At 32.6% G+C, this 27,469-nt stretch overlaps 1 protein-coding gene across 1 annotated transcript in view; it reads right to left on the reverse strand.

The window, feature by feature from the left end:
• Positions 1-2,114: 2,114 nt before the first annotated feature.
• Positions 2,115-27,469, reverse strand: part of MORC3 (MORC family CW-type zinc finger 3) — a 79,872-nt gene continuing 54,517 nt past the window's right edge. Inside the window, exons 11-17 of the mRNA XM_051984838.1 lie at positions 18,501-18,623; positions 18,333-18,407; positions 11,620-11,665; positions 11,285-11,409; positions 6,734-7,610; positions 5,822-5,982; positions 2,115-3,670 (exon numbers count right to left, since the gene is read on the reverse strand). Of these exons, the coding sequence (XP_051840798.1) occupies positions 3,517-3,670; positions 5,822-5,982; positions 6,734-7,610; positions 11,285-11,409; positions 11,620-11,665; positions 18,333-18,407; positions 18,501-18,623 (1,561 nt within the window). The 3' untranslated portion in view covers positions 2,115-3,516. The remainder of the gene's footprint in view (positions 3,671-5,821; positions 5,983-6,733; positions 7,611-11,284; positions 11,410-11,619; positions 11,666-18,332; positions 18,408-18,500; positions 18,624-27,469) is intronic.

Here is a 27,469-nt window from a genome sequence, read left to right on the forward strand (position 1 = left end):
AAAAAAAATTCACATTAAAAATATTTAATCCATTATTTCCCAATTACATGCAAAAAAATTTAACATTCATTTCTTCAAATTCAGAATTTCAAATTCTTTCCATCTGCCTACCTTCTCCCCTACCCCTTGAGAAGGCAAGCAATGTCAATTACATGTGAAGTTATACAAAACTTCCACATTAGCCATGTTGCAAAAGAAAATACAAAATGAAAAAAAAGTTTAATCTGCCCTTGGAATTCACTAATTTTCTCTCTGGAAATGGATAGCATTTTTCAACATGTGTCCTTTGGAATTGTCTTGAATCACTGTTTTGATCAGAGTGGCTATGTTGTTCACAGTTGATATCCTGGTTCTGCTCATTTCGCTCTTCACATCAGTAGATTAAAGTTTTCTTAGGTTTTTCTGAAATCATCAATTTTATCATTTTATTACAAACATATGCCATAACTATTTGGCCATTGTTCCAATTAATGAGCATTTGCTCAATTTCCAATTCTTTATTGGATCTGGTTATTAAGGAATTTAAGTGCCAAACAGGAATTTGTATTTGACCTTAAAAATCATAGAAAGTTTCTGAAGTTTGTTAAGCATGAAAACGATATAGTTAGACTTATGCTTTAGGAATATTATTTTGGGAGCTGTGTGGAGAATGAATTAATGAATGTTTAATAATCCTGTTAAGTTTTTCTTGAAAGCATAAATCTGCATTTTTGCAAACTTCTACTCATTATTCCTAATTCTGACTTCTAAAGCCAAAAAGGAATAGATGTACATTCTTCAACTATTTTAAAACGGCTATTATTACTTGTCCCTATACTCCTTTCAAAAGGCCCCTACATTATTCTAGGATCAGTATCTCTATGCCTATGATATTATTAAGGCCCTTTTCACCACCCTTTTTGCCCTCTTTTCAAAGACATGCTTTTTACCTTTTCAGAGTCCTTCCTAAAAATATGGCTGCCAGAAATGAACACTACTACATGTAATGAAAACCAAGGCAGCATTACAGAAGGACTACCACCTCCTGAATACTGGACATTGTTAGACTAAAGTCACATTAGCTTTTTTGAATTGCAGTAGTATTTATGATATCTATGTGGAATGGAAATGGAAGGCTACATTTGTTAATGAAAATCAATAAAAATATATCTCCCACGATATTTTCCTCACGAGGCCTATTCTATTATCAGTATTGCTAAAGGCACCATTAAGATTACAATGATCACCCATTTGTTAATGCTGGAAGCTACATTGTAAATGTGCAACCTGGAACCATTTACAAAAACAAATTTATATCATAATGAAGAAACAGTTCAAGTCTCATACAAAGAAGGCAAATCCCACCAAGAACCACTTTGCAATAAGACACCCCAACAAATATCAGATTTCTTAAGATAATGATGCTAATGATAACAAAAGCATCTGGCATTATTCCCCTTCCCCTTTATAGTACTTCAGAGAGGAGGGTCAGGGAAGATAATCAGGATTAAGTGATTTGCTTAGGATCACACAGTAAGTGTTTGAGGTCAAATTTAAACTCAGGTCTTCCCGATTCCAGAGCTACTGCCCTAACTACTGACCCATCTAACTGCCCCGTCATTTCTACAGTACCTACAGCATGCCAGGCATGTGCTAAGCACTTTACAAAAATTATCTCATTTGATCCTCACAACAACCTTGGGAGGTAGGTGCGATTATCTCCTACACTTGAGGAAACTGAGGGAAACAAGTAATTTACCTCAATCACAAAGGTAGTTGGTGTCTAAGGCAGAATTTGAAATCAGGAGAGTGTGTGAGTGTGTGTGTGTGTGTGTGTGTGTGTGTGTGTGTGTAACACAAATCATAGCCCTCAGGGTTTTCGTTTTTCCCTCTGTTCACTTACACTATTCCTTAAGTTTATGAGCAGCCTCACTCTGTAGGTATACTAAATTAACAAACATTTAGAAGGCCAGATACAGAGGGCATCTGGAATATGATTTACTTAGAAGACCCGTCAAGAACTGAACTGATATTCTTTTACCACCACCATTTCTACCACCGCCCTCCTTAAACAATTTCAATTAAGCCATCAGAAAAGTCCAAAGTTAAGATAAGATCACTTTTAAAATAGTGTATGAAGTTAGCCATTATGTAGTTTATTACAAGCTTAAAAATTTTTTTTGACTAGTTACAAGTATGACAGAAAACCATTTTATACAAAAAATACACTTTTAATCACTTTTTTGATTAACAAGCAGATAACCAAATTCATTGACTTGTTGCTTTTGGAAGGGGTCTTATGTACCATAAAAATGTTAATATCTTAATATGATCTATATGTATTTTATGCATACCATATAAAAGTATCCTATACAAGTATTGAATTGTTCCAAAAAAAAATAAAATAAAATAAATAATAAGTGATTTGAAAAATCCCACATTTTAATTGAGAAAAATATGGTTCTGAATTGTTTATATACATGTTAGATGTAATAGAAACATCCACCTGTTAGAAATCCCACCAAAATGCAGCAAATACAAAGCATAATAAAGCAATATGGTATGCAACAGTATAACTCTAGAACAGTTAAGTTCCAATTTAACCTAAGAATGATGAATATTTAAGTTGGTAACAAAACTAAGAATGCTGTGTTGCTAAAGAGATCTAGCAATATTGTGAAGTAGCTTAAAACAGGCTGCACAGAAAACTTCAAAAAATTAAAAACAAAAACACCATTCATTTTTCACACAAAAGACAAAAATGAGCTTTATGATGTTTATTAAACATTGGATATAGTTAACCCTCTTATTTTCTGATACTTAAGCTTATCTCTCCTTATTTTAAAAAATACTTCTGTAAATCAACATGATTGGCAATCTCTGCAGGTGAAAAATAATAGTACTGAAATTAAAATAGGACCTAAGTATGATAAAGGGTAAATCACCAAAAAAACCTAAAAACCATTGTTATTGCTACATTGTTTTAAAGAATGTTCAATTTCAAGGAAAGGAAATCATCTAAAAGAATCTAACAGCCATTTACTGAAGATAGTTAAAGCAGGCACTAATCTGTCATAAATAGGTAGACTAAAGTAAAAATTCCCCAAGACTCTTTTTATAAGAAAGCTAAAGGAAAACTCTCCATTTAAATTGTGGCACAATCCTCACTTTAGGAAAAAAATATAATTTGAGGGACTGGAAAGATTGCACAAAGGTCTGAGGTGATCAGAAAAGCTCTTAGTGAAAACACTAAGTCCCCAACATCATCATAAAAAATATATGCGGACTTAATTATAAATACATTTATATTTGTAATACAATTTCTGGCTAAAGATCAACACCTTTCAGTATTTTTTAAAGTTATAACAAAGTATCCACAGCATTTGTGGGAATATCGGAGTGCATAGAATATGTATTTTTTTCCATAGGCATACATAGTACTTTAATTCATTAATTTCTGTACCTTTAAAAAAGAATAATATTGCCCACATCTGAGTAACAGAAATACTGAGAAAATTATTTTACAGAAAATGTATTTTACGTACTACTGATTTCATGCATTTGTTCAACAACTTGTCCTAAAATTTCATCAACTACATCAATATCATAATTTACTTGCTGTAGATCTAGATCAGGCATAATTGAAGCCAGCAGCTGGCCCACATTAACTCGAAGGGATCGAAGTTTGAGGCTGCAAAGACATAAAGCATATAACGTATAAATATATGTCTTAACACTGGAGCTTTATACTAATGTGAAATATCATTACATTTTATATAGATTTGAGTTAATTTAAATATGTTTTAACCATTTAAAATAAATTTTAAAACAAAAATTAAGCTTTTTGCAGTTATAGTAAATAAAACAGGAAAGGGAAAGCTTTATTTAAAATTTTGGAAGATCAAACATGAGTTACATTTGAATTAGCACAAATATAAGCATTTAACAACTATAAGAAACAAAGATTCTTATATTCAACAATCCTATTGCAAATGAGGAAACAAAGAAATTAATTACTCTTCCTTTCTGAATCAATATGCCCTGACTTCAGAGCCAATTTACTTTCCAGTGTATTATGTGTTTACAAAGTATTATCTAATTTTCACAAAAACCCCATCACATGTAACAAGAAAATTATAATTTTTTTGTTTAAAAAATTTTCTTTTTAAAATTGAACTGTTTTAATAATAATCCTTCTTAGTACTTCATATATTCAAATCTCTCTATGAGAAAAATTCTACAACAGTAATGCAACACATTTGGGTTGTTGCAAGAAAAACTATAAACCCTAAAATACTATATAAATTTGAGTTATTGTTATTTAAAAGTTATATAAATATGATAAGAAAATTATGAAAATTTAAAAATTGTGAGTAATGTTACAAGATTTTAAAATAAAATATTCCACTAAAGTACCACTCTGCTGTCTCAAGTAATCAGTTTCAGAATTTTAACATAGCAAGCCATCTAATCCAACCCATGCATGAAAAAGAATGCTTTCTACAAAATACTCCATAAGTAGTAACTGTAACATGGGACTGACCCTACATTTTCAACTTTTACTCCAACTACAGAGTGTACTCCAAACTGAAAATGAATAAAAGAAATTCTGAAAGTCACGTCCAGATGGCAGAAGCTGACAGTACGCTGTAAGACTCTGCACAATTTAAAAGCTAAATGCAGTAAATACTCAAGCAGTAAGACTAAAACTGAAATAGAGTACTATTAAGTAATCAATTCATCAGTAACTTTAATTTTGTCTCCTGTCCAAGCATCAACATAAAATTCAGAGACTTATGATTAGTGTGGCTGCAGTGATGACCATTTTGGCAAGAGTTACTCTTATCATTTACTAAGTTATATAGTAGTTCACAAGAGTAAAATTCCAGACACTTCATGCTTGACCAACTTATAAAATTTGATGTCTTTCCTCCCCCTGCTTTTATTTTCTCCCTTTTTTCATTATCATGCTCTAAGAATCTAAATAGTTTTTTACTATGCTTTCCAGAAATAACAAACAAGCCAAATTCTCACCACATATTCTTTACTACATTCTTTACCTTTTGGTTGGGATGGCAAAATTTTTAAGTAATTAAATAATTGTATTATATATTTTCCCTGGTACTACTGTGGATTCTAAGCCATATGTATTCTTGATCAGGAATTCTTGGTGCCATGGACTATTTATGGATCTCTTCTAAGAAATGTTTTTAAAATCATGGAATAAGAGACAATAAGAAATAATTATCAAAATATTTTTAAAAACAAGATCAAGAGATCTAAGGTTAAGGACCTCTGCTCCAAATCTTTACAGTCTTTACAATCCAACATATCCCACGAAACTTGCCCTTACTGTTATGAATGACACAAATCTCATCAATTTTTTAACTAAATTATAAATTTTCTTTTATCATTCTCTAAATTACTCTTTTTTGCCTCTTGAGATTTAAAACAACTTGGGAAAAGGGAAAGTTTTAACATTCTTATTCTTTGGCCTCCACAAGTTAAGTGTAGAAATGTTGGCTACACAAAAAACTAAAACTCATCAGCTCCTTAATGACAGAGAAAAGTCATTGGGAGTACAGATGTAAAGTTGGAAGGAATCTAAAAGATTTATCTAATCCACCCCTCTTATTGTACAGATAAGATAACTGAAATCCAACAGAAAAAAGTGATTTATCTATACAAAATCACATTGACAGTAAGTGGGAGAACCATATTTGAACCCAGGTCTTGGGACTCCAAATCCAATATTTTAAGCTTGATGAGTCATATGCTATCATAATTGTTAAAAGAAAAAGTTATAGACAAATATGTTATATAATAAGATGTTCACTATTACCTTTCTCTATCAGAATAATTCATAGAAGCTTCAATGTTACTAGTCGTTGAATCATCTGATCTTGTCATTTGTGAAATTGATGTTTTTAGTTGTTCGACTTCAGTTTTGAGTTCTTCACACTGAAAGCCTATTTGTGTTTTTTCCATTTCTAATAATGCCACCTAAGAAAAAATAAAAATAAATTCTTTCCATAATGAAAAACTGACAAAGCACAGATATAACCAATTTTATAAAACTACTGTGATTACAAAGAACAAAAAGATTTTAGAAAATGGTAATTATGGGGAGAGGAAACAGTTTCTGTAATGAAAAGTTCAACAAATACTTGATAAATTAAATAAATATGAAACCTAAGCAAAAGAAAAATCATTCAAAATAAAAACTACTTAAAAATTCACATAGCCATTTTCCTTAAGTCACATGAGAGGAAAGAAGAGAAGGGGAAGAATTGCAAAGGCAAAGATAAGTGGATATTATTAATTTTTGTATATCTTTGGCATAATAATAAAACAATAATAGTTTTCTGTAGAATATGTTAAGATTGCAAAGTGCTTTACAAATATTATTTTATCCTCACAACAATATTAGGAAGTAGGTGCAATATCTTCAGAAAAAGAAACAGGAAGACAAGTTTGTCCAGGATCACCCAGTTAAGATATGCCTGGCAACAGAATTTACTCTGCTAAATGTAATGGCAAAGTAGTTTTGGTCTTTGTATTACTTCAAATTAAATCTAGAGCTAGAGTTACTGAATCAGCATTACAAAATAAGGACTTCAGAAATGGATTAAAAAAATACTTAGTACTTTAAATTGCTCATTAGACTCTAAATCCCAAACAACCATATTTGGTTTTCTATTTAACAGGTCCTATTGTTTTTGTCTCTTCTTTATGTTGACTATATATATCTTACCTCATTTTTATATTGGTCCCTTTCAAGACTACATTTGTCGAGTTGTCTGAAAACATCATCAAGTTGTACAGCCATTTCATCCACTTCAGTTTTTGTCTCACTGCTTGAACATTTACTACATTCAGCTTTTAAATTTTGCAAAGTGTTACAGTGTTCTGTCAGCTTTTCTATCTCTTTCAACGTTTGCTCAAACTGAAATGCCATCTGATCTGGATTTTCAGAAATTCCATTAACATTTTCAAGTAAAAATGTAGCATCAGTTTCAGTTGATTGATGACAAGTTTCCTTTTTCACATATTTATCATTCATTTCAACTATCTTCATTTCTAATGTTTTCACTTTTTCCATTAACATTTCACACTGTCTTTTATAATTTTCTTTTTCTTCACTGACAAGCTGAAATTCATTTCTAAGTTCACTTAACTGGTATCCAACGTCATCTGAAGATTTTTCAAATATATTTGGGATGTCTTGCCTTGCTTCAGCTTCTAAAGTGGGTTGAGAGGTACCATCTTGGACATTCATGTCATCTTCGATATTTTCTTCCTTTTTAACTGCTAATTTTGGAATTTCAGTTTGTGTTGCAGCAGATTTCTGTTCATAGTCACATCCAGACTCAGATACTGAACTGATCAGTGAACTAGTTGGCTCACAAATTTCTATGTCAGCAATATTCTCAGACTGAACATCATTTTGCTCTATATGAATCTGTTCAGTTTTTACTATTGTAACATCAGAATCTACTACAGAAGGTTTGGGGGTACTGTTTTCTTCTAAGATAATTACATCTTCATCATCATCATCATTATCGTCATCATTATATTTTGATATCTTTGCATTCAAAAGAGTCAAACACCCAGAATTTCTCCGTTTTAAGCTGGAAAAAGATAAAATATTTGATTGCATGTGTGTTTTAAGAAGTAGATAGGACATGGAAAGCTTATATCAATCAAATAATTTTATTTAATGACTATACCATCATTCTAACTGGACAACCTAAAGATTTCTGCAAAAGCTGCTTCAGATATAACTAATGTCTTGAGTCAAAAACTTAGTATCACTAAAGAATAATCCTCAGGTACTGGAAAATGGAAGTAAAATAATTAAGACAGCATTTTCAAAGGAGCCAATTTCGACTTTTTTTCTTTTTTTTTTAAACAATTTATGGGCCTTTTATTCTTGTTTTTTTCTCAATAGGGTTTTATTTTATCAGATACATGCAAAAATAGTTTTCAACATTCATTTTTGTAAGACTTTTATGTCCAAAATTTTCTCCCTCCTTTCCTTACATCCCCCCTTCCCTAAAACAGCAAGCAATCTGATATAGAATATGTACAATCCTTTCTATGTCAATAATTATTTTGCTTAAGTTAAAGCAACAGTACCAAAAAAGGATGAACTTTTTTTTGATGTTTTGAAATTGAACAACTGCAAACCTAACTATATTTTAAAGTGCCAAAATAATAAAGCACTGGAGCTGGAAAAAACCTTTAAACCCCATCTGGTTTAATCTTTTCTTTTACCAAATGGAAATAATTAAGACCAAGCCTGGTTAAATAATTTTCCCCAGTTTTCCACCATGGACCTGGATTGTATGAGTTTCAATTGGCAGTCTTCAATTCAAATGAGCTGGAGAAGGAAATGGCAAACCACTCCACTATCTTTGCCAGGAATCCCACCCCAAAGAGTTAGACGTGACTGAAATATGACTAACAATAAATGTGTAGGTGTCTGGACATAAGAGTGTTTGTGTATATGTATGCATATATCCATGTATTGTTTTGACATTTTCTTCTCCAGCTCATTTCATGGATGAAGAAATGGAGGCAAACATGATTAAGATAACTGGCACAGGGTCACACAGCTAATAAGTAAGTGTCTGAGGCCAGAATTGAAAACACAAAAATGAATCTTTGTAAAACTAGGCCATGCATTGCAACCACTTTACTATCCAATGCTCCCATACCCACATCCATATATAAATACATATACAAACATTTGATATGAAGATTCAGAGGGTCACTGAACAAAATTATGTTATATATTTTAAAAAACATTTTGCAATACTCAAATATATGGGAAATTTCTCAGTGGAGGTGAACATTTAAAGTAGCATTCAGCTTATCAAATCAATACTTTTTTTTTTTAATAGCAAACAAATAAGATCTTTTTCTTTTGAAAGAATTAGCTGTGTGGTAATAAAGATTGGGGGGTAGGAGGGGGCACTATTCTAGAAGAGGAAAAAAACCCATCTGTGTTGTTCTAATACTCCTGTGGTCTACGAATCAGATTTATCTTGTGAAAAATAGGTAAATGTTAATTTCACTTATATTTAATATGTTATAAAAATAATATCACTTATATTTCTTAGTTAATAATCACTTAATATTTCTTAGATACTTTTTGTGGCTGATAAGGTCCATGTCTTTTAGGTTACTAGACTGTTAGTCTCATTTTTCTGGCAATTAGGTTGGTAAAATTACTAAGAACAAAAGCAAGATATGCAGCTGAATTAAGACCAATCCAAAAGAGGACAATGCTGGAGGTGACACAAATATAAAGCCATTAAAGGAAGGGAAAAAGCTAATTATGTGATAAAATTTCATTTTGAAAATTAAATATTTTTTAAAAGGCAGCAAGCAAACCACCAATTATCAATCTACATGCATATCCTCTCATCTACATAAAACTTTTATAAAAATAATCTACAAATAGGGCAGTTAGGTGGCGTAGTAGATAGAGCACCAGCCCTGAAGTCAGGAGGACCTGAGTTCAAATCTGTGTCAGACACGTAACACTTCCTAGCTGTGTGACCTTAAACAAATCACTTAAGCAAAAGAAAAAAAAGAAAAAGAAAATAATCTATAAATGAAATGAGGATATCCTCAGTTAATAGGAAGATTTAGTAAAGCAAAATTCCTTGTCAAAAGTTCTGTTCTATTGTCTCCCATTCATAAATCAAAATTATTCCTCATTCCTTGCAATATATGTTCAATGACCCCTTAATAGGAAGCAATATGAAATGGAGAGGCATAGGCTCATCAACAATTTTTCCACTATATGATGAGAGCCCAAGTTAGAGTGTCACCAAAGATGGTAAGGTTTTTCAAATGCTCCTTTTGGGGAACAATACTGCTGGTTACATCAAGCCCTACACATTACAAAGTCTCTTAGAAAAAGACAATCAATATGATCACTCAAAAGTTTGGTTTAACTGTCTCCATTGGGAAAAAAACTAAATTCATGAATATTATCTGTTATCAAAATTATGATATTCTGTTAGAAGAACAATTGATCAAAGACTTATGTGTCAGTCCTGGACAGAAAGATAATATATTTGGTCTAACAGGGAATTAATTTGGTCAAGAATTAAATTGAAAAAGGAGAGCCTTTTAACAATTTAATGAAAATTAACTTGACAAATTAAAAGGTCCATCTTTTTACTATAAATATCATATCAGTGTCATTATAAAACACGATAGACTGTAAAGGAAAATAAGTGTGTGTGTGTGTGTGTGTGTGTGTGTGTGTGTGTGTGTGTGTATTATATATATGTTTGTGTCTCTTCCCCCATCATTTTCTTCCTTCCTTCCAAGTGTCCCTCCCTCTCCCTTCTCTTCCCCTCTTTCTTCTCTCTCTCTCATCTACCCAGTAGATAGCCTATCTGCTCTACTTGTAGTCTCATTGTATCAGGGAACAGTGATTCTCTTCCCCTTCAGCATTCTGAATAGATGTCAAATGTCAAATTTCTGAAAATTCATTAATTCACAAAGATGGACAGGATAAATGCATGTTCTGTGATATGTACCATTTGAGAGTTAATCCACAATGATGGGACCATAGATCCCCTGAGGAAGCTTTTAGTAAGTTCATTCAAAAACCAACAGCCCCTTATTGTTTATGGCATCGAGTTCAAAGTCCTTAATAGCTTGATCTCAGTCTAGTCAAACTAAGTTGTGAGAACCCTTGGGTTAGTTTCTTCTCCCCCTCATATACCATACCTTTTCTAATTTCCATGTCTTTTGCTCATGGTGTCATCACCAATCCCAATACTTTTGTATCATTTGAACTATCCAGATCTTACCTCATCCATGAAGCCCTGGATTAAATCTCACATTTTTCATAAATTCTTTCTGTAGAATTCTAATTCACATTATTCTCTCTTCTCAATTATTTTAAATTTTGCACCATAAAACTGTATTCTCTCATTCTTATTCTTGAATCTGTTATTCCTAATCAAGCTGTTAAATTATGTGAGACTATCAAAAAGTACTTTTATTCCCTACAGAATAAAGTACATAAAAAAGAGTGAATGTGTGTATAAATGCTGACAAATAGGGTCAAATACTATAACTGATACTAACTTAAGAATTATGTTCTAATTTTATAGAAGGGGTAAGAAAACTCTTAGAAATCATCTAAGTATTATGTAATTTGTGTTCATTAAGATTTTACACAAATACAACTAAATATAACCAGAACTAAATTTTTGCCTTGTAATGAAAGGTTATTTTCATAATTAAGTAGAAAAACAACCTACTAAAAACTAACCTGTTGTTGTCAAGATCCAATTGAGATGACAGATGTGATCTTGTAATACTTTCCTTCACTGAGATGGTGAAATCTTTACTTGAAGAGACAGGGTGGCTTTTCATATATAATAATTCATTACAAGACTGAGAAAAGATTAAAATTTTCTTAGGAAATATGCCAGGATACTATTTCCCCCTTTTTTGTTTTTGAACTATCATTAAAGTTTGCTGATATTACCATAATATAAAACTTTTTCCAAAAAAAAGAATATATTGGTTTCATTTTTTTTAATTCACAAAATTGTACTTATTAAAAGCAAAGTCACACATATTTCTCTATATAAATTTTGTTACCTGAGGATTACATTCCAGTCGTTTCATCTTGAATTTTTCTTTATCTCTTAATATTGAAAGGAAAATGAACAAAAATTAAAAATCTAAATAAAATAATCCAGCAATAGTATGTCCCAACAACATATTTTGCTCTCATCTATCAGTACACACTTATAGTTAATTACAAAATAAAAATCTAATCAAACCTGATCTTAATTTAAGTTCCTTCCTAGAAAGTCATGATATTTATCAGTATAACAAAACAAGAATGTAAATTATAGTAAAGATTCATTAACTTATATTGCACATATTTGGAAAATGAATTTCAGCAAGGCTGGGCTAAATTCTAGGGAATATAGCTAACAAAGGCTGACTAAAAGATATTGTTAAGTGTCTTTAAAAACTAATCGAAAAAGCTTTAAACCAATTTAGGACTATATCCAAAAGACTATAACACTGTGCATACCTTGTGATACAGCAAACCACTACTGGTTCTGTATCACAAAGAAAAAGGGAAAAGGACCCACATGTACAAAAATGTTTGAAGTATCTCTTCTTGTGGTGGCAAGGAATTAGAAATTGAGAGGATGCTCATCAATTGGAGAATGGCTAAACAACTTGTATATGAATGTAATGGAATACTATTGTGCTATAAGAAATAATGAGCAGGCAAATTTCAGAAAAACTTGCAGACTTAAGATGAATCAATGCTGAGTGAAGTGAGCAGAACCAGAACATTGTACACAGAAACAGCAGCACTGTGTGATCAATAAGAAAGACTCAGCTACTGTCAGCAATACAGTGATCCCAGACCATTCCAATTGACTCATGACAGAAAATGTCATTCACATGCAGAAATAGAGCTATGGAGACTGAAGGCAGATCGAAGCATGCTATTTTCACTTTTCTGTTTGTTTTTTTTTCTTTTTCGGGTTTTTCCCTTTTGTTTTGATTTTTCTTTCACAACATGACTAATGTGGAAATACATTTAACATGATTGTACACGTATAACTCATAGCAGATTGCTTTCTGTCTTAGGGAGAGAGAAAGGATGGGAGAGGAGAAAAAACTTTCTTTACATGTAATTAGAAAAAAAAAATACTATTAAGTGGGAGGGAAAAGGCTATAAACTAAAAAAAGGACAGAGGAAGGAGAAAACTATTTTGTTTACTTACCAAACTAGAAAGAATACATAAAGGAAGATGAGAAACAATTAGCCTTTCTGGGTTAAGATATTCATTTCAAAGGAGCCTATAAAATAATAAAACCTGTGTCCTCAAATATCTATAGATAAATAATAAGATTTTGGTGGAATGAAAACAATGATAAGAATATGGCTCTGGAATAGGTTATGTGTTATTCAGAGATCATAAAAAAGTAGGAAGAACAAAAAAATAGGTCACATTGCATATTAGGAAACTATTTCCTTTATTAACTTGAGAAAATCCAATAATAAGAGTAAAAAAGCTTTTGGGTGAAGATCAATGGAAAAAGAAAAAGAAGTGATTTTGTTATCTGAAAAAATTCATAAGCTTGGCACATAGGAATGACACTGCAGTATTAGAATAAACATCTGCAGATATTCTTTCTGCCAAAAGCAAATCAACTAATAATTTCATGTTTATTAAAAATGGAACAACTAACAAAGGAAAATTCTACACTGAATACTAAGCTTCTCACTTACGGGAAAGAACTGAGTGCTAGATGGAAATGAAAAGAACGTTGGGAGAAGTAACCATTTCCTTCTAGAGTATGTGTAAGCCAGGCCTATTTCTAATATGTACTTCAGATTTCATGAAAGAAAATTTCAAAATGTTCCATATTAAAATTCTATAGATGTCAGCCCTATAGGACAAGAACACTCAACTAATGAAATTCTAAAAACATAAATGGAAAGAAATCCAATGAAAATTTTAAAAATGTCCAATGTGATTGCATAGAGAAATCACAAACCAAATGAAAAAAATAAAAACATATGTAAAGAAGAAAAAAATGGTAAGTCATAGAGGTTGAATGTGTGAATATAAAAGCATGCCAGCCTTTAAAAATAGTATCAGGTCAAAGGATATGAACAGACAATTTTCAGATGATGAAATTTAAACTATTACCGCTCATATGAAAGAGTGTTCCAAATCATTATTGATCAGAGAAATGCAAATTAAGACAACTCTGAGATACTACTACACACCTGTCAGATTGGCTAAGATGACAGGAAAAAATAATGATGAATGTTGGAGGGGATGCAGGAAAACTGGGACACTGATGCATTGTTGGTGGAGTTGTGAACGAATCCAACCATTCTGGAGAGCAATCTGGAATTATGCCCCAAAAGTTATCAAACTGTGCATACCCCTTTGATCCAGCAGTGTTTCTACTGGGCTTATACCCCAAAGAGATACTAAAGAAGGGAAAGGGACCTGTATGTGCCAAAATGTTTGTGGCAGCCCTGTTTGTAGTGGCTAGAAACTGGAAATTGAATGGATGCCCATCAATTGGAGAATGGCTGGGTAAATTGTGGTATATGAATGTTATGGAATATTATTGTTCTATAAGAAATGACCAGCAGGATGAATACAGAGAGGCTTGGAGAGACTTACATGAACTGAAGCTAAGTGAAATGAGCAGAACCAGATCATTTCGACAACGATATTGTATGAGGATGTATTCTGATGGAAGTGGATTTCTTTGACAAAGAGACCTAACTGAGTTTCAATTGATAAATGATGGACAGAAGCAGCTACACTCAAAGAAAGAACACTGGGAAACGAATGTGAACTATTTGCATTTTTGTTTTTCTTCCTGGTTTATTTTTACCTTCTGAATCCAAGTCTCCCTGTGCAACAAGAGAACTGTTCAGTTCTGCAAACATATATTGTATCTAGGATATACTGCAACATATCTAACATATATAGGACTGCTTGCCATCTAGGGGAGGGGATAGAGGGAGGGAGAGGAAAAATTGGAACAGAAGCGAGTGCAAGGGATAATGTTGTAAAAAAATTACCCTGGCATGGATTCTGTCAATATAAAGTTATTAAATAAAATAAAATAAAATATTTTTTTAAAAAAAATAGTATCAGGGTTGCTAAAGCTTAGAATGAATAAGCAAAGATGGTTAAAAGACTCAAAGAACTAAAGAAAAGTTTGTTTATTAAACCATACTTAAGGAAAAAAAGGGTAATGAAAAAAGGGACAACAGTACAGGATAGAGTAGATGTTATGATGACAAATGAAAACAAAGGCAAGGCAGATGATCAATTGTTAGTTTCTTACCTGCCTTTGACAAATTCATGTCATCTGAATCAGATAAGCTACACTTTGGAGTTCTAGAAGAAATGTTTGCTATAACTCCTAAACTTTCTACTTGAATGTCACGGCATGCTCCATACTAGCAATCATGCCATAAAGTGTTAAGCTACTCCTAACCAGGTGGTACCTTTCCTTACCTAGTCACCTCAGCGACTCTTCAGACATGTCTCCAGATACACGAGAAGAGATAGTCACCACACCCAATGGAGGCACACTTTATTTGGTACAGCGCATGGTATCTCCCATGATGTCTCTCCTTCTCCCTCTTCCCTTGTCCCTTACATCTTTCCCCCAACCATCCTCCATTTCCCCCATGGTCAGTCACATGCCTCAGCAACAGTCCTTCCGATGAAGGGAAGTGCTTGCCCCATTCTTGGCATGTACTTGATGCATGACTGTGACTTATTTCTCTTGCTGGAACACCTAAGGTACACCTGTCAGCAGAATACACGCCCGGGTGCCTCAACCCAATTCTGATTTGTACTGTTAGCCAATGCATTGTGTTATAGGGGTCATGAAAAGCAGTGGTCTGGTAGAAGTTTCAGGGCCCAACATAAAGAACCTATTCCTTTCAACTCTGGAACTCCCATCATGTGAATTGGTGAATGTTGCATATTGGTCCAGTATATCTAGCCAGCTCTAGATATCTAGAAATTCTGGACAAGCATCACTTTACATTTATCTCTAGGGAATCATCTTATATGCGACCACACCTAATATCTGGAATCATATCAAATCTTCTCTCTTTATTTGAAACATGTCCTTTCTATGATTTCATTCACCATCTGTGTGATTGTTCAAACCAAACTCCCCTCCCTACCCACTGTTCCTCTGTATATCCTATTTCCCCTTTATAGAATATAAACTCCTTGCATGTAAGGACTGTATCCTTTTATATTTGTATCTTCTGTGTTTGGTACTTTGTAAAAACTTGATGCTTTTTTATACATTATAGGATTGTAAAAGGGCAATTTTCAAAAAAGGGAAGACTGCAAAATATAGACCAGAAAATTTGATCTTAATTCTTGGGAAGAAAATTCTATAAAAGATTATTAAAGATGTGATTACTAAACATCTAACAAAAGAAATAGTAGAGGTTATGTAGAATTAGAATGGTTTCATGCAGAACAATTCCATCCTATGCAATGCTGATCAAGTAATGTTCCTTAATTATAGGTCTAACTATATAATTCCTCTATGTATTCAGTGTCTTTCTCTTGCCTGTACCATGAATTATAAACTTCTCTTTTTAGCTCTTAAAGCCTTTAATATCCTGCTACCTGACTAGCTTTACAATCTTATTGGCCTCTCTCCCTGTGATTCAGTCTTCTATTTTTCCTATTCAATGCAACTCCCATTTCTATGCCTTTGCTCTGCATATTTTACATATTTAGAATGAACTCCTTTATCTCTATTTGATATAATCCTCCTCTTTCCTTAAGACACTACTCAAAGGCCTTTCCTAATCTCAACAAACTGTAGTGTGCTGCCTCCCTACAGTACCTTGTATTTAAATGCTTCATAAGTATTTATTCTCTTTCTATCTTCATATACACTTGTTTTCTCCAACATATGATCCTTGTGAGAAAGTCTGGTTTTATCAAATAGTATTTATAAATCCAGTATATAGGTTTGCTAGGCACTTGGCAGAGGTCTTATAAATGTTTGTTGTATTACTGACATAATTTACAGTGATCTGACAAAGTCTTTCATGTTATTTTTATGGAAAAGATAGATGTAGGTGAAACAATAATAAAGATGGATTCAGAAATGATTGAAAAGAAAGAAATCAAAGTATAGTCGTTTATGGTTTAATGATAATATAGTAGGAAGTCCTTAGTGGATCTGTGCTTCAAGTTTTAATTAAAATTTGTCAGTGAAAGGATTCATATGAACTGATATGGAATGAAAGGAGCAGAATAAAGGAGAACAATTTACAAAGTAACAATGAGACAACTTTGAAAAAAATTAAAAGCTACTATCAATGCAGTGGCCTGCCATTATTCCAGAGGGCCAACATTCATAAAACATATTGTCAAAAACTGCCAATACGAGAATTTGTTATGAGATTTTCTTCTTTTTTTTCCCTTTTGTTTTGTTTCAGTTGAGATAAAGGGAAGGTGAGACAGTGAGAAAATCATTTTTAAGGAGAAAAATTTGTAGATGAAAGCTGAAAAGGATAGCCAGCTCATTGAATGACAGTCAGGACTCAGAGAAATCTTGACAAGTTTGAGCCCTAGGCTAATTCTAAAGTTAAATTCAACTGTGACTAATGTAAAGTCTTAAAAATTTCTTTAAAAAATCAACTTCCTAAATTTATGATAGTTAGACAACAGTTGAAAATACCTAACTCTGTGAATAATCAACAAGTCTGACATATTTCAGCAATGCTACATGGTAGTCAAAAAAAGCTAATGTAATTTGGGGTTACTCTGACAAGCAGAGTTTGTAATGGATGTGATAATCCCATTGTACTCTGCCCTGGTCAGATGACACATAGAACCCCGTGTTCAGCTCCATAGACACAATTTAAGAAGGACATTAGTAAACTGAAGAGCATCCAGAGCAAGACACTAAAGGTGAAGTGCCCAGAGTCCATCATATAAAAATTAATTTAAGGAACTGGGTTATGTTTCTCACAAAAAACAAAAGACTCGAGAGGGACATGAAGAAGCCTTCAAATATCTGAAGGAAAGATGGTACACAGCAAATATCTGAGAAAGCAATCATCATTAGACTTATGATCACTCTAGAGAAAAGACCTAGATATAAGAGGTAAAATTTATAAGGATCAAATTTAAATTTAATGCCTATGTATCTTGGCATAACTCTAAGAGTTATTCCAAAGTGGAATGGACTGCTTTCGGAAGCTGAAAATTCTCCTTTACTGGAGCTCTTCAAGCAGAGGCAAGGTACCTATTTGTACTATGTATTATAACAAAGATTGATTAGACTAGCTACTGGAAGTCTCTTCCAATTCTAAAAATGTATGATTCTACCAAATTAAGCATATAAGAAAAAAAACTAGTAGAATAAAAAATGATTCAAAGCACAAATTTAAATTAACCTGATAGCAGTGTATATAAACATACACATTCATATACACTTTTAAGTACAAAAGTTAAACCATATTGTAATACAATACTACATGATGTAATATGTAGAAGCTTCTAAAAGTTACAGTATCCTCTACCTTAAAGCTTAGTTGACACTGACAGAAATGAAAATACTAGAAGAAATTAATTTTTTAAATCAATTAATTACTTTTTGCCTATAATAGCATTTTCAGTAGACATGGGATTAATCTAAATATCAAATTTTCAAGTTCAATGTTTTTCATGAAGCAGATCATAAATACTATTTATGATCAGGATTTAATAGGCATTTAAATTTATTTGTAATCAAGGCATTGAAATACTACTTACCTTTTTTTGTAGGTTTTTTCATATGTGGGATGCACCAAATCATCATCTTCGGGTTCTTCTGGTACACTACAACTCCTATTTAGAAAAGCGTATGGGAAAAGCATCAGTAGTACCTTTTCAGATGCATTCACCTCCATTACAAAATAAAGTCTTTGTAACTAACTCTACCTGAACTGTGGGTCAGGGTTCAAGGAGCAATACCATTTTTCAGGAAGGTGATCTATTCCATCTGGTAGTTTTCGCCATTTTAGGCAGGAATCACACTGAACCCATGTCTGGTCAGGCTGTTTCCTGTAATAGAACACAAAATCTTGGTATGAGAATTTAGTTACCTGGGAATAGCTACCTTTACTTTTAAAATTTCCTCACAAAATGGTATGCTCTTCTTTTAGAAATTTCCCCAAATTTAACTCAATTTTAGAACAAATCAGTCAGATGAAAGGTCTATTAAACTGAAAATATTCAAAATACAGTCCAGCCCAAAGACTCCAGACTCCATTTGGTGTCACAGTGACACTATAAGTATTGGAAATGGTCATATCATTTAACCATGGCAAGAAAATAAAAATAGAAAATAATTCTTAAACTATATATCCTCATTTTTATTCCCAAAGTGGCAATGGGAAAAGCAGAAGAGTAGTCAAAGAAGAACCATTTTTTAAATACCTTATAAACATTAATCCAATTGCTTTTTTCTCAAGTCTCATTCTTCTCAACTTCTCAGCAATCTTTAGCACTTTTGATATTCTGCTCGATACTTTCTTCTCTCAAGGTTTTCAGAACAACCACCACTCTTCTCCTGGTTCTCCTCCTACACTCAGACAGTCTCCTTTGCTGGATCCACATCTACATCATTTCCTCTAACCATATGTGTCTCACAGGGTTCTGTCCTCTGATGTCTTCTCTTCTGCCTCTATAATTGCTTTTCAGACATCTCAAACAGGATATTCAGGAGACATCTTAAATTCAGTATGTCTCAACTTTTTCTCCAAATTTTCTCCCTCAATACTCACCCTCTTAGCCCCTCCAAATTGCCCTATTGTTATACAGAGTAAATTCATCCTCTCTATTCTCAGATTTACAACCTAGTTATTATCTTAAACTACTCACCATCTCTAACCTCTCCTCCCCCCAAGGGATCTGTTTCCAAGCATGTCAATTTCACTTTCGCACTCTTTTCGCAGACACCTCCACCACTCCTTTGTAGATGTTCACCACCTCAAGCTAACCTGCCTAAGAGTGAGTCTACTTCATCTTTCTTCACTCAAATCCTTCCTCCTCTATTCAACTATTAAAGTGATTTTACTAAAGCAAAGACTTGACTTTCCGGCCTCCCCCTTCAATAAACTCTACCAGCTTCCTATTGCCTCCTGGAAAAAAATACAAAATATTGTTTGGCATTCAAAGCTCCTTTATAATCTAGTCCCTTTTTACCTTTCAATCTCTTTACACTTTAGCTCACATCACTTACTTTTTTTCAGTACCACTAGCAACCTTGCTAAACTTTTTGTTTGTTTATGCTTTTATTTTAATTGACTTTTATTTTAGTGTACACATAGTAGTTGAATACAAAAGCAAAGCTAGCACATTTCTCAAATCCTAACAAATTTGAGGGAATTTTGAGACAGTATAACCTAAGCTAGTTTTAAATAATGCCAATTTAATTTAAATAGTATATTTTTAATGAGTTTAAAAAAAAGATATATGTGTAAAAAAAGATATATATGTATATACACATGTGAACATACATATACAGACATGTATACTTTTTATTTTTAAATTTACATTAATTATAACTAAGTCTTCCAGGGGTAATAATTGGTTAACGTACATGTTAATATGTATAATGTTCTCCTGATTCTGCTCACTTCACTTTGCATCAATTCATGTAAGTTTCCCCAGATTTTTCTGAAACCATCCCCCCATGTTTTTTATAGCACAATAGTATTAAATCACAATCCTATTTGTGTTCAGCCATTCCCCACTTGAAGGGCATTCTCTCAATTTCTAGTTCTTTGCTGCTGCAAAGAGAGCTGCTATATTTTTGTACATATAAATTCTTTTCCTTTATCTCGGTCTCTTTGGGATCTCAGACCTAGTAAAAGCGTATTTCAAGGTCAAACCAAATACAGTTTGATAGCCCTTTCATTGTAGTTTCAAATAGTTCTCCAGAATGACTAAACCAGGTCACAACTCAAGCTACAGAGCACTATTGTACTACTTATCCACAGGCCTGCCAGTATTTGACCTTTACCTTTTCATTTACACTGCATGATAAGTATAAGGTGGTAACTCAGATGTTTTAATTTGCATTTCTCTAATCAGTAGTGATTTAGAGCATTTTTTTAAACACAATTTCACATAGTTTTGACTAGTTCTTCTGAAAAAAATGTCTGTTCGTTTTCTTTAATCATTTACATTTTTATTGATGTCTTGGGGAAGATATTTAGTATGAATTTTTTATTCTTACTCATCAGTTTCTTTTTATACACTTGGGACATAGTTCTTGAACAAAATTGTCAGTTTTATCTTATGTGAACTCCTTGAAACTCACTCTCTCTTTCCATTCTCTGCTTGTTTTGAAATATAATCTTTTACATAAAGGTGGTTTATCCATTTAAAACTAATGCTTTAGCACACTGTAAGATGCTAGTCTAAAATTTTCACCCAACTGGTTTTTTTCCCCCTAGTAGTGCTTGTTGAATTTTTTTTTTTCTTTTACAGGTTACTCTGCCTAATTCTAACATTCTCTTTCTTATTATTTTTTTTTTTACCTTTTATTCCCATATTCCTCCCTCCTGATTAGTTTGACTTCCCTAGAGATCTCTGCCCCAACTTTATTCTGCCCATAGCTTCATTCTTTCTTCTTTGGCCACTTCTGCCACAGACCATGCCCTACTAGGCCTTGGGGTCTTGTTCTTCTGCTTACCCTCTCACCAATCACTATTTCAAAAGAAGGCATAGATGTGATTCAATTATGTTGAGATGATCTCAAATGGCAGAAAATCCAAACTCTTAAAAGAAAAGTTAAATGAATTAGAGAAGGAAATAGATAGTAAAACTATTCTAGTGGGGAATCTTAACTTTCCCCTCTCAAAATAAGATTAATTTAATCATCAAAAAAAGAAATTAAAGAGATGAGCAGAATTTTTTAAAAGTTAGATATGATAGATCTATGGAGAAATGAGAAATGAGCATACCTTTTTCTCAGCTGTACAATGCACTTTGACAATATATATTGTCATATATATCAGAACATGAAAACTTCACACATAAATTTTAAAAAGTTTAAGTACTGAATGGACCTTTTCCAGATCATGATACAATAAAAAATTACATTAAATGAATGGCCTGAGAAGAATAGAGGAGAAAATTGGAAACTAACATGAGTGGGTCAAAAAATATAGAAAAAGTTCTAGTTCCTACATCTTTGTATCTGTAGTCATCTTGTATTCAAATATGAAAAGTGGGTCTGCACCACCAAAAAAGATGAAATTAAAGAAATTATGAGAAGCTATTTTGTCCAATTATGTGTCAATAAAATTGATAATCAAAGATGAATATTTTTTAAAAATATAAAGTACCCAGATTAACAATCTGACATAGGCATGCTCTGCCAAGCAAACAGCAAAGGCCATGTGGGTGACTGAATCAGTATCAGCAATTTCCTGAGCTCTTAGCCAACAAAAAATATGGAGATTAGACAACTGGACAGAAGGAGATGGATTGCAAGGAACAACTTATTGACATTGGTATTAAGACTGATACACTGCCCGTATACAATATTCTGGGTTGCAATCCCAGAGAGAAGAATAATACTAGCATATTAGATCGTGTGGCCACAGAGCAGTGGGGACCCTGGTAATGGGTTCCTGGTGGAAAATGATACCTATTATCCCTCACAAAGCACAGTAAAGGCCAGGAGAGTAGTGATCACAATTCTTCATAGATCAGACTAACCTGGAAGAACTGAATGCTTACCGACCCCAAAAAAAATTAGCCCTGAAAACAACAGCATGAAAAATATGAAGCTTAAGAAAGTGCTCTCTCCACCTAGGGAGCAGAACCCAACTTCAACATAAAAGTTTAAAAGTCAAGAAATACATTAGGAAAATGAGCAAACCAAAAAGGACCTGACCATAGAAAGTCACTATGGTCAAAGGGAAGATGAAAATATAAATTCAAAACAAAATAACAAAGTCAAAATAACTATATCCAAAGCTTTTTCTTTTTTCAAAAATGTGAATTGGTCTCAAGATCAAAAATAATTCTGGAATATGGCCAAAAGAATTTTTAAAATCAAGTTGAGACAGATAGAGGAAAAATTTGAGGGGGAATGAAAAAAAGAGAATGATGCAGGATAATCATAAAAAAAGGAGTTAACAACATGGTAACCAAAGCATCAAAAATACTGAAAAATTAACACTTAAAAGACAGAATCATCAAATGCTAAGAGACACAAAAATACACTAAAGAAAATAATGCCTTAAAAATTAAAACTGACCAAATTAAAAAAGCAAAACTAAAGATGATCCTTCTTCAGGGGAAAAAAGTGGACATTTAAAGAAACAAAAGAATTTCAAGCCTTTATTCCTGAAAACATCATAGTTGAATAGAAAAATCTGACTTTCAAGTATAAGACTCAAGAGAAGTATAAAAAGATAACTAGCAAAAAGAAATCATAAGAGATTCAATTAGGTTAAAATTGTTTATATTCCACATGAAAAAAATTACACTTGTAACTCCTAAGAACTTTATCAATATTAGGCAGTTAGAAGGAGAGCATAGAGGACATCAATGTAAATTGACTATGATGGGATGATAACAAAAAAATCAAATTAAATTAAGGGGTGAAAAAGAAGGATACACTGAGAAAGGAAGGAGGAGATAGAATGGGGTAAATCATCTCACATAAAAGAGGCATGAAAGAGAAGTTACTGAAGGGAAGAAAGGGGGTGGCAGAGAATGTATGAACTTTATTATCCTCAGAATTGAATTGGTTATAGAAATCTATCTTACAGGGCAGCTAGGTAGCACAGTGGATAGCAGCTTTGAAGTCAGGAAGACCTGAGTTTATATCTGGCCTCAGACATTTAACACTTCCTAGCTGTGTAATCCTGGGCAAGACACTTAACTCCAACTGCCTCAACAAAAAAAGAAAAAGAAAGGAAGGGAGAGAGAAAGAAAGAGAAAAAAAAAAAAGAGAAAGAAACAAACAAACTAGAATCTACTTAAAAAAGAAAGGACCAGAAATCTATTTAACCCTAAAGGAAAGTAGGAAAGGGGTGGAAGCAGGAGAAGGAGGAGAAACAGGAAGACTGACAGAAGGGAGGCAGTGGTGAGAAGAAAAAAACTTGAGGTTGGACAGAGTGAAAGGTCAGAAGGAACTGCACAGCAATCATAAATGTGAAAAAAAATTTACAGCAAATTTCTCTCATAAAACCTTATTTCTCATATAGAGAATTGAATCAAATAAATGAAATTATAAAACATTCCCCAATCTGTATTCCTAGGAAATCAAAGGAAGAAAAAGGACCTAGATGTGCAAAAATGTTTGTAGCAATTCTTTCTGCAGTAACAAAGAATTGGAAAATGAGTAGATGCCCATCAATTGGGAATGGCTGAATAAACTGTGGTAAATAATGGATGAAGGTAATGAATTAATATTGTTCTTAAAAAAAAATTATGAACAAGTTGATTTTAGAAAGGCCTGGATTTACATGAAATGAAGCTGAGCAAAAAAATGCAGAACCTAAGAAAACATTGTACACAGTAACAGCAAAATTGTGTGATGATCAATTATTAAAGACCAGATTCTTCTCAGTAGTTCAGTGATCCAAGGGATTCCCAATAAACTTTGGTTACAAAACGCAATCTGCATCCAAAAGAGAACTATGGAAATTGAATGTAAATCAACACAGGCTATGTTCACTTCTCTTTTCTGTTTTTTTTTTCCTCCTCTCATGGTTTTTCCCTTTTGATTTTTCTCTCCCAACATGATTCATAAAGAAATGTGTATTTAAAAAATTAACATACATGTATAAGTAGAAAAAAATTAAAAAAAAAAAATCAAAAAACATTCCCCAATTGACAAATGGTCAAAAAATGGAACAAGCCTTTCTCAAATGAATAAACCAAAGCTTTTATAGTCATACAAAAGTCATTATTTGATTAGAGAAATGCAAATTAAAAGAACTCTAAGATACTTCACATCTCTCAGGATTGGCTAATATGACAAAAAAGGAAAATACAAATGTTAGAGGGGATGTGAGAAAATTGGAACATTAAAGCAATGATGGTGAAATTGTGAACTGATCCTGATATTCTGGAGAGCAATCTGAAACTATACTCAAAAGAGTAATAAAACCATGCATGTATCCTTTCACCCAGCAATACTGCCACCAGGTCTTGAGATCAAAGAAAAAAGCAAAGGACCTAAATGTACTCTGTGTGTGTGTGTATGCATGCACATGTATGCATGTGTGTTTGCAAAAGTGCTTTTTGTGGTAGCAAAAAACTGAACATTAAGGGCATGCCTATTAATTGGGAATAGCTGAACAAGCTGTGGTATATGACTGTGATGAAATTATGCTATAAGAAATGATGAGCAGAATGCTTTCAGAAAAACCTAGAAAGTCTTACATGTATTGATACAGCGTGAAGAGAACCAAAAGAACTGTATACATAGTAATAGGAATATTTACAATAATTTATGGTGAACAATTTAGCTATTCTCAGCAATAAAATGATTCAAAACAATTCCAAATGACCTGGGATGAAAAATGCCATCCACCTCCAAAAAAAGAACTAATGAGTATTAAATGCCATTCAAAACTTTTTTTAAACTTTATCTTAATTGGGGTATTGTTGTTGTTTTTTTTTTTTTTTTGGTCTGTGTTTTCTTTAACAATGTGACTAATATATGTTTTGCATATCAGCATATAAGTAAACTTATTAAATTGCATCAAATTCCTTTTCTTAATGAAGACAGATGGGAGGAATTAAGAGAGAGAATATGGAATTTCATATGTGTAACAGACATTGCTTGCCTTCTCAGTAAGCATGGGGGATATATATAACAAAAATATGTAACAGTACTTTTTGGGGTAGTAAAAAAAAATTAGAAACACAAAATTAGAAATTCTCTAGTTTATCAACTAGAGAATGAATATGATGAAGTACTATTTATTATGTAGGTTTTTTTTTCCTTTTCTTTATTGAGGAGAAGGAGAGAAAAGAGGAGAAGAACTGATTTTATGATTTCATGGGTATTAGTAACTTCCAGTATGGAAATGCCCACTAGCAGTCCAGAATAAGAGCTCAATCTTAGTGATTTTCTCATTATGATATAGCTGGTACATAGCAGAGATAGTACTTCACACCAAGTTTAACTGACTTGCAATCTGCTACCCAAGACCATTTCTTGTTATAGTAGACTTTGGAAGAAATGATTAATATGAATTAATCAGAGAAACACAGACGAACCAATGTAAAAAGAAAAAGAACCATTTTGGATTCAAATGTTACATACACTATCACAAAGCAGTTATTTGGTTGGTTTTACTTAAATCCATTCCTTATAACAAGGGAGAAAGAATAGAGAGGACATTATAAAAACTATTGTGCTACAAACAAAAGCAATCACTAAATTTTTAAAAAACAAAATAGATTCTAGATGTAAGTGGGCTGAAATATCATGCATGACTTTTGTGTACATGAGCTAAAATAAATTAGTCAGTAAAGATATAATGACAAAAGATAGTAATTTTTATGTGCTGAAAATTGAGAAAATTCACTAAAATCTGTGAAATGTTAAAAAAGACTTTGAGCAGGGTTTGTTTGTTTGGGACAAGGCAGTTAGAATTACATGACTTGTCCAGGATCATACAGCTAAGAAGTGTTATGTGTCTGAGGCCAGATTTGAATTCAGATCCTCCTGATTTCAGGGCAATTGCTCTATCCAACCACACCATCTAGCTGCTCTCTCAAGCAGGGGTTTTAAATAATTTTTATGTCATGAACTCCTTAGCAGTTTAGCCAAACCTAGAAACTCCTCAAAATACTTTAAAATACCTAAAATAAAATATATACTATTACCAAAAATATATATATATATATATATATATATATATATACATATATATATATACATATAGAAATGTAATAGTCAAAATCGAGAAAATATTTAAAAATTCAGTCTTAAGAACACCTATTTTAGAGAAAGTCAATCATTCCCCTGGCTACTAAATGCATATTATATACTAAGAACCATGCTAAGTATTGGGGATACAAAGAAAAGCAAAACAAAAACAAAAATCCTGTCCCTGCTCTCAAAGAGCTCACAGAATAAACTGGGGAGAGACTCAGAGAAAAGGAATTTAAGATAAAAGAGGACCAGAGAAACTTCTTGTAGAAAATGAATTAGCTGAAATCTAAAAGAAATCAGGATAGTCAAAAGATAAAGAGATAAGGGAGAGCATTGTAGACATAGGAGATAACGTTCTAACTTGGAGCTGCAAGTATCATATGGGAAGAACAGAGATTTTATGGCAATCTAAAAACAAAATTACACTGGAAAAGGTATGTTGGACTAGAATTTCCACTTTGTAAAGACTAGTTATATTATATTACACATACATAAAGATCCAGTGACACAGTATAGCTTGGACCTCTGATTTCATTGGTAGAGAATAAAGGGAATGATAAAGAAATTCCCTCTATCAGATAGTGCAGAGTTGGCACCTTCTCTGCCACTTAATGCCTTGGAAAATCCTGAAAAGGTTCCCAGAGGCTGGACACGATCTTTCTGGGTTAGACTAACTCTTTAAATACTTTATCATATTGTTTTCCTCCCACTGAAACATAATAAAACATATATATGACAAGAATATATTTGGATTACATTTACACAATAAGCGGACATGGTTATATTGCAATATAGCTATTCCAAAGTGTCAAAGTTTCCCCAAAGATAGCAATATAATATAAAAAGCAATATGAAACCAAAGAATAGTTTTCAGATCCCATCTTCCAGTTACTAATAATGTGACTAGATAAGCAACAATATCTAAACTTCTGTTATCACCTACATTAGAGGGTTTTTAAACAACCAAATGAGAAAATTAATGTACTTTACA

This window comes from Antechinus flavipes, chromosome 3 (assembly GCF_016432865.1).
Source record: "Antechinus flavipes isolate AdamAnt ecotype Samford, QLD, Australia chromosome 3, AdamAnt_v2, whole genome shotgun sequence".
In the NCBI taxonomy this organism is placed as follows: domain Eukaryota; kingdom Metazoa; phylum Chordata; class Mammalia; order Dasyuromorphia; family Dasyuridae; genus Antechinus; species Antechinus flavipes.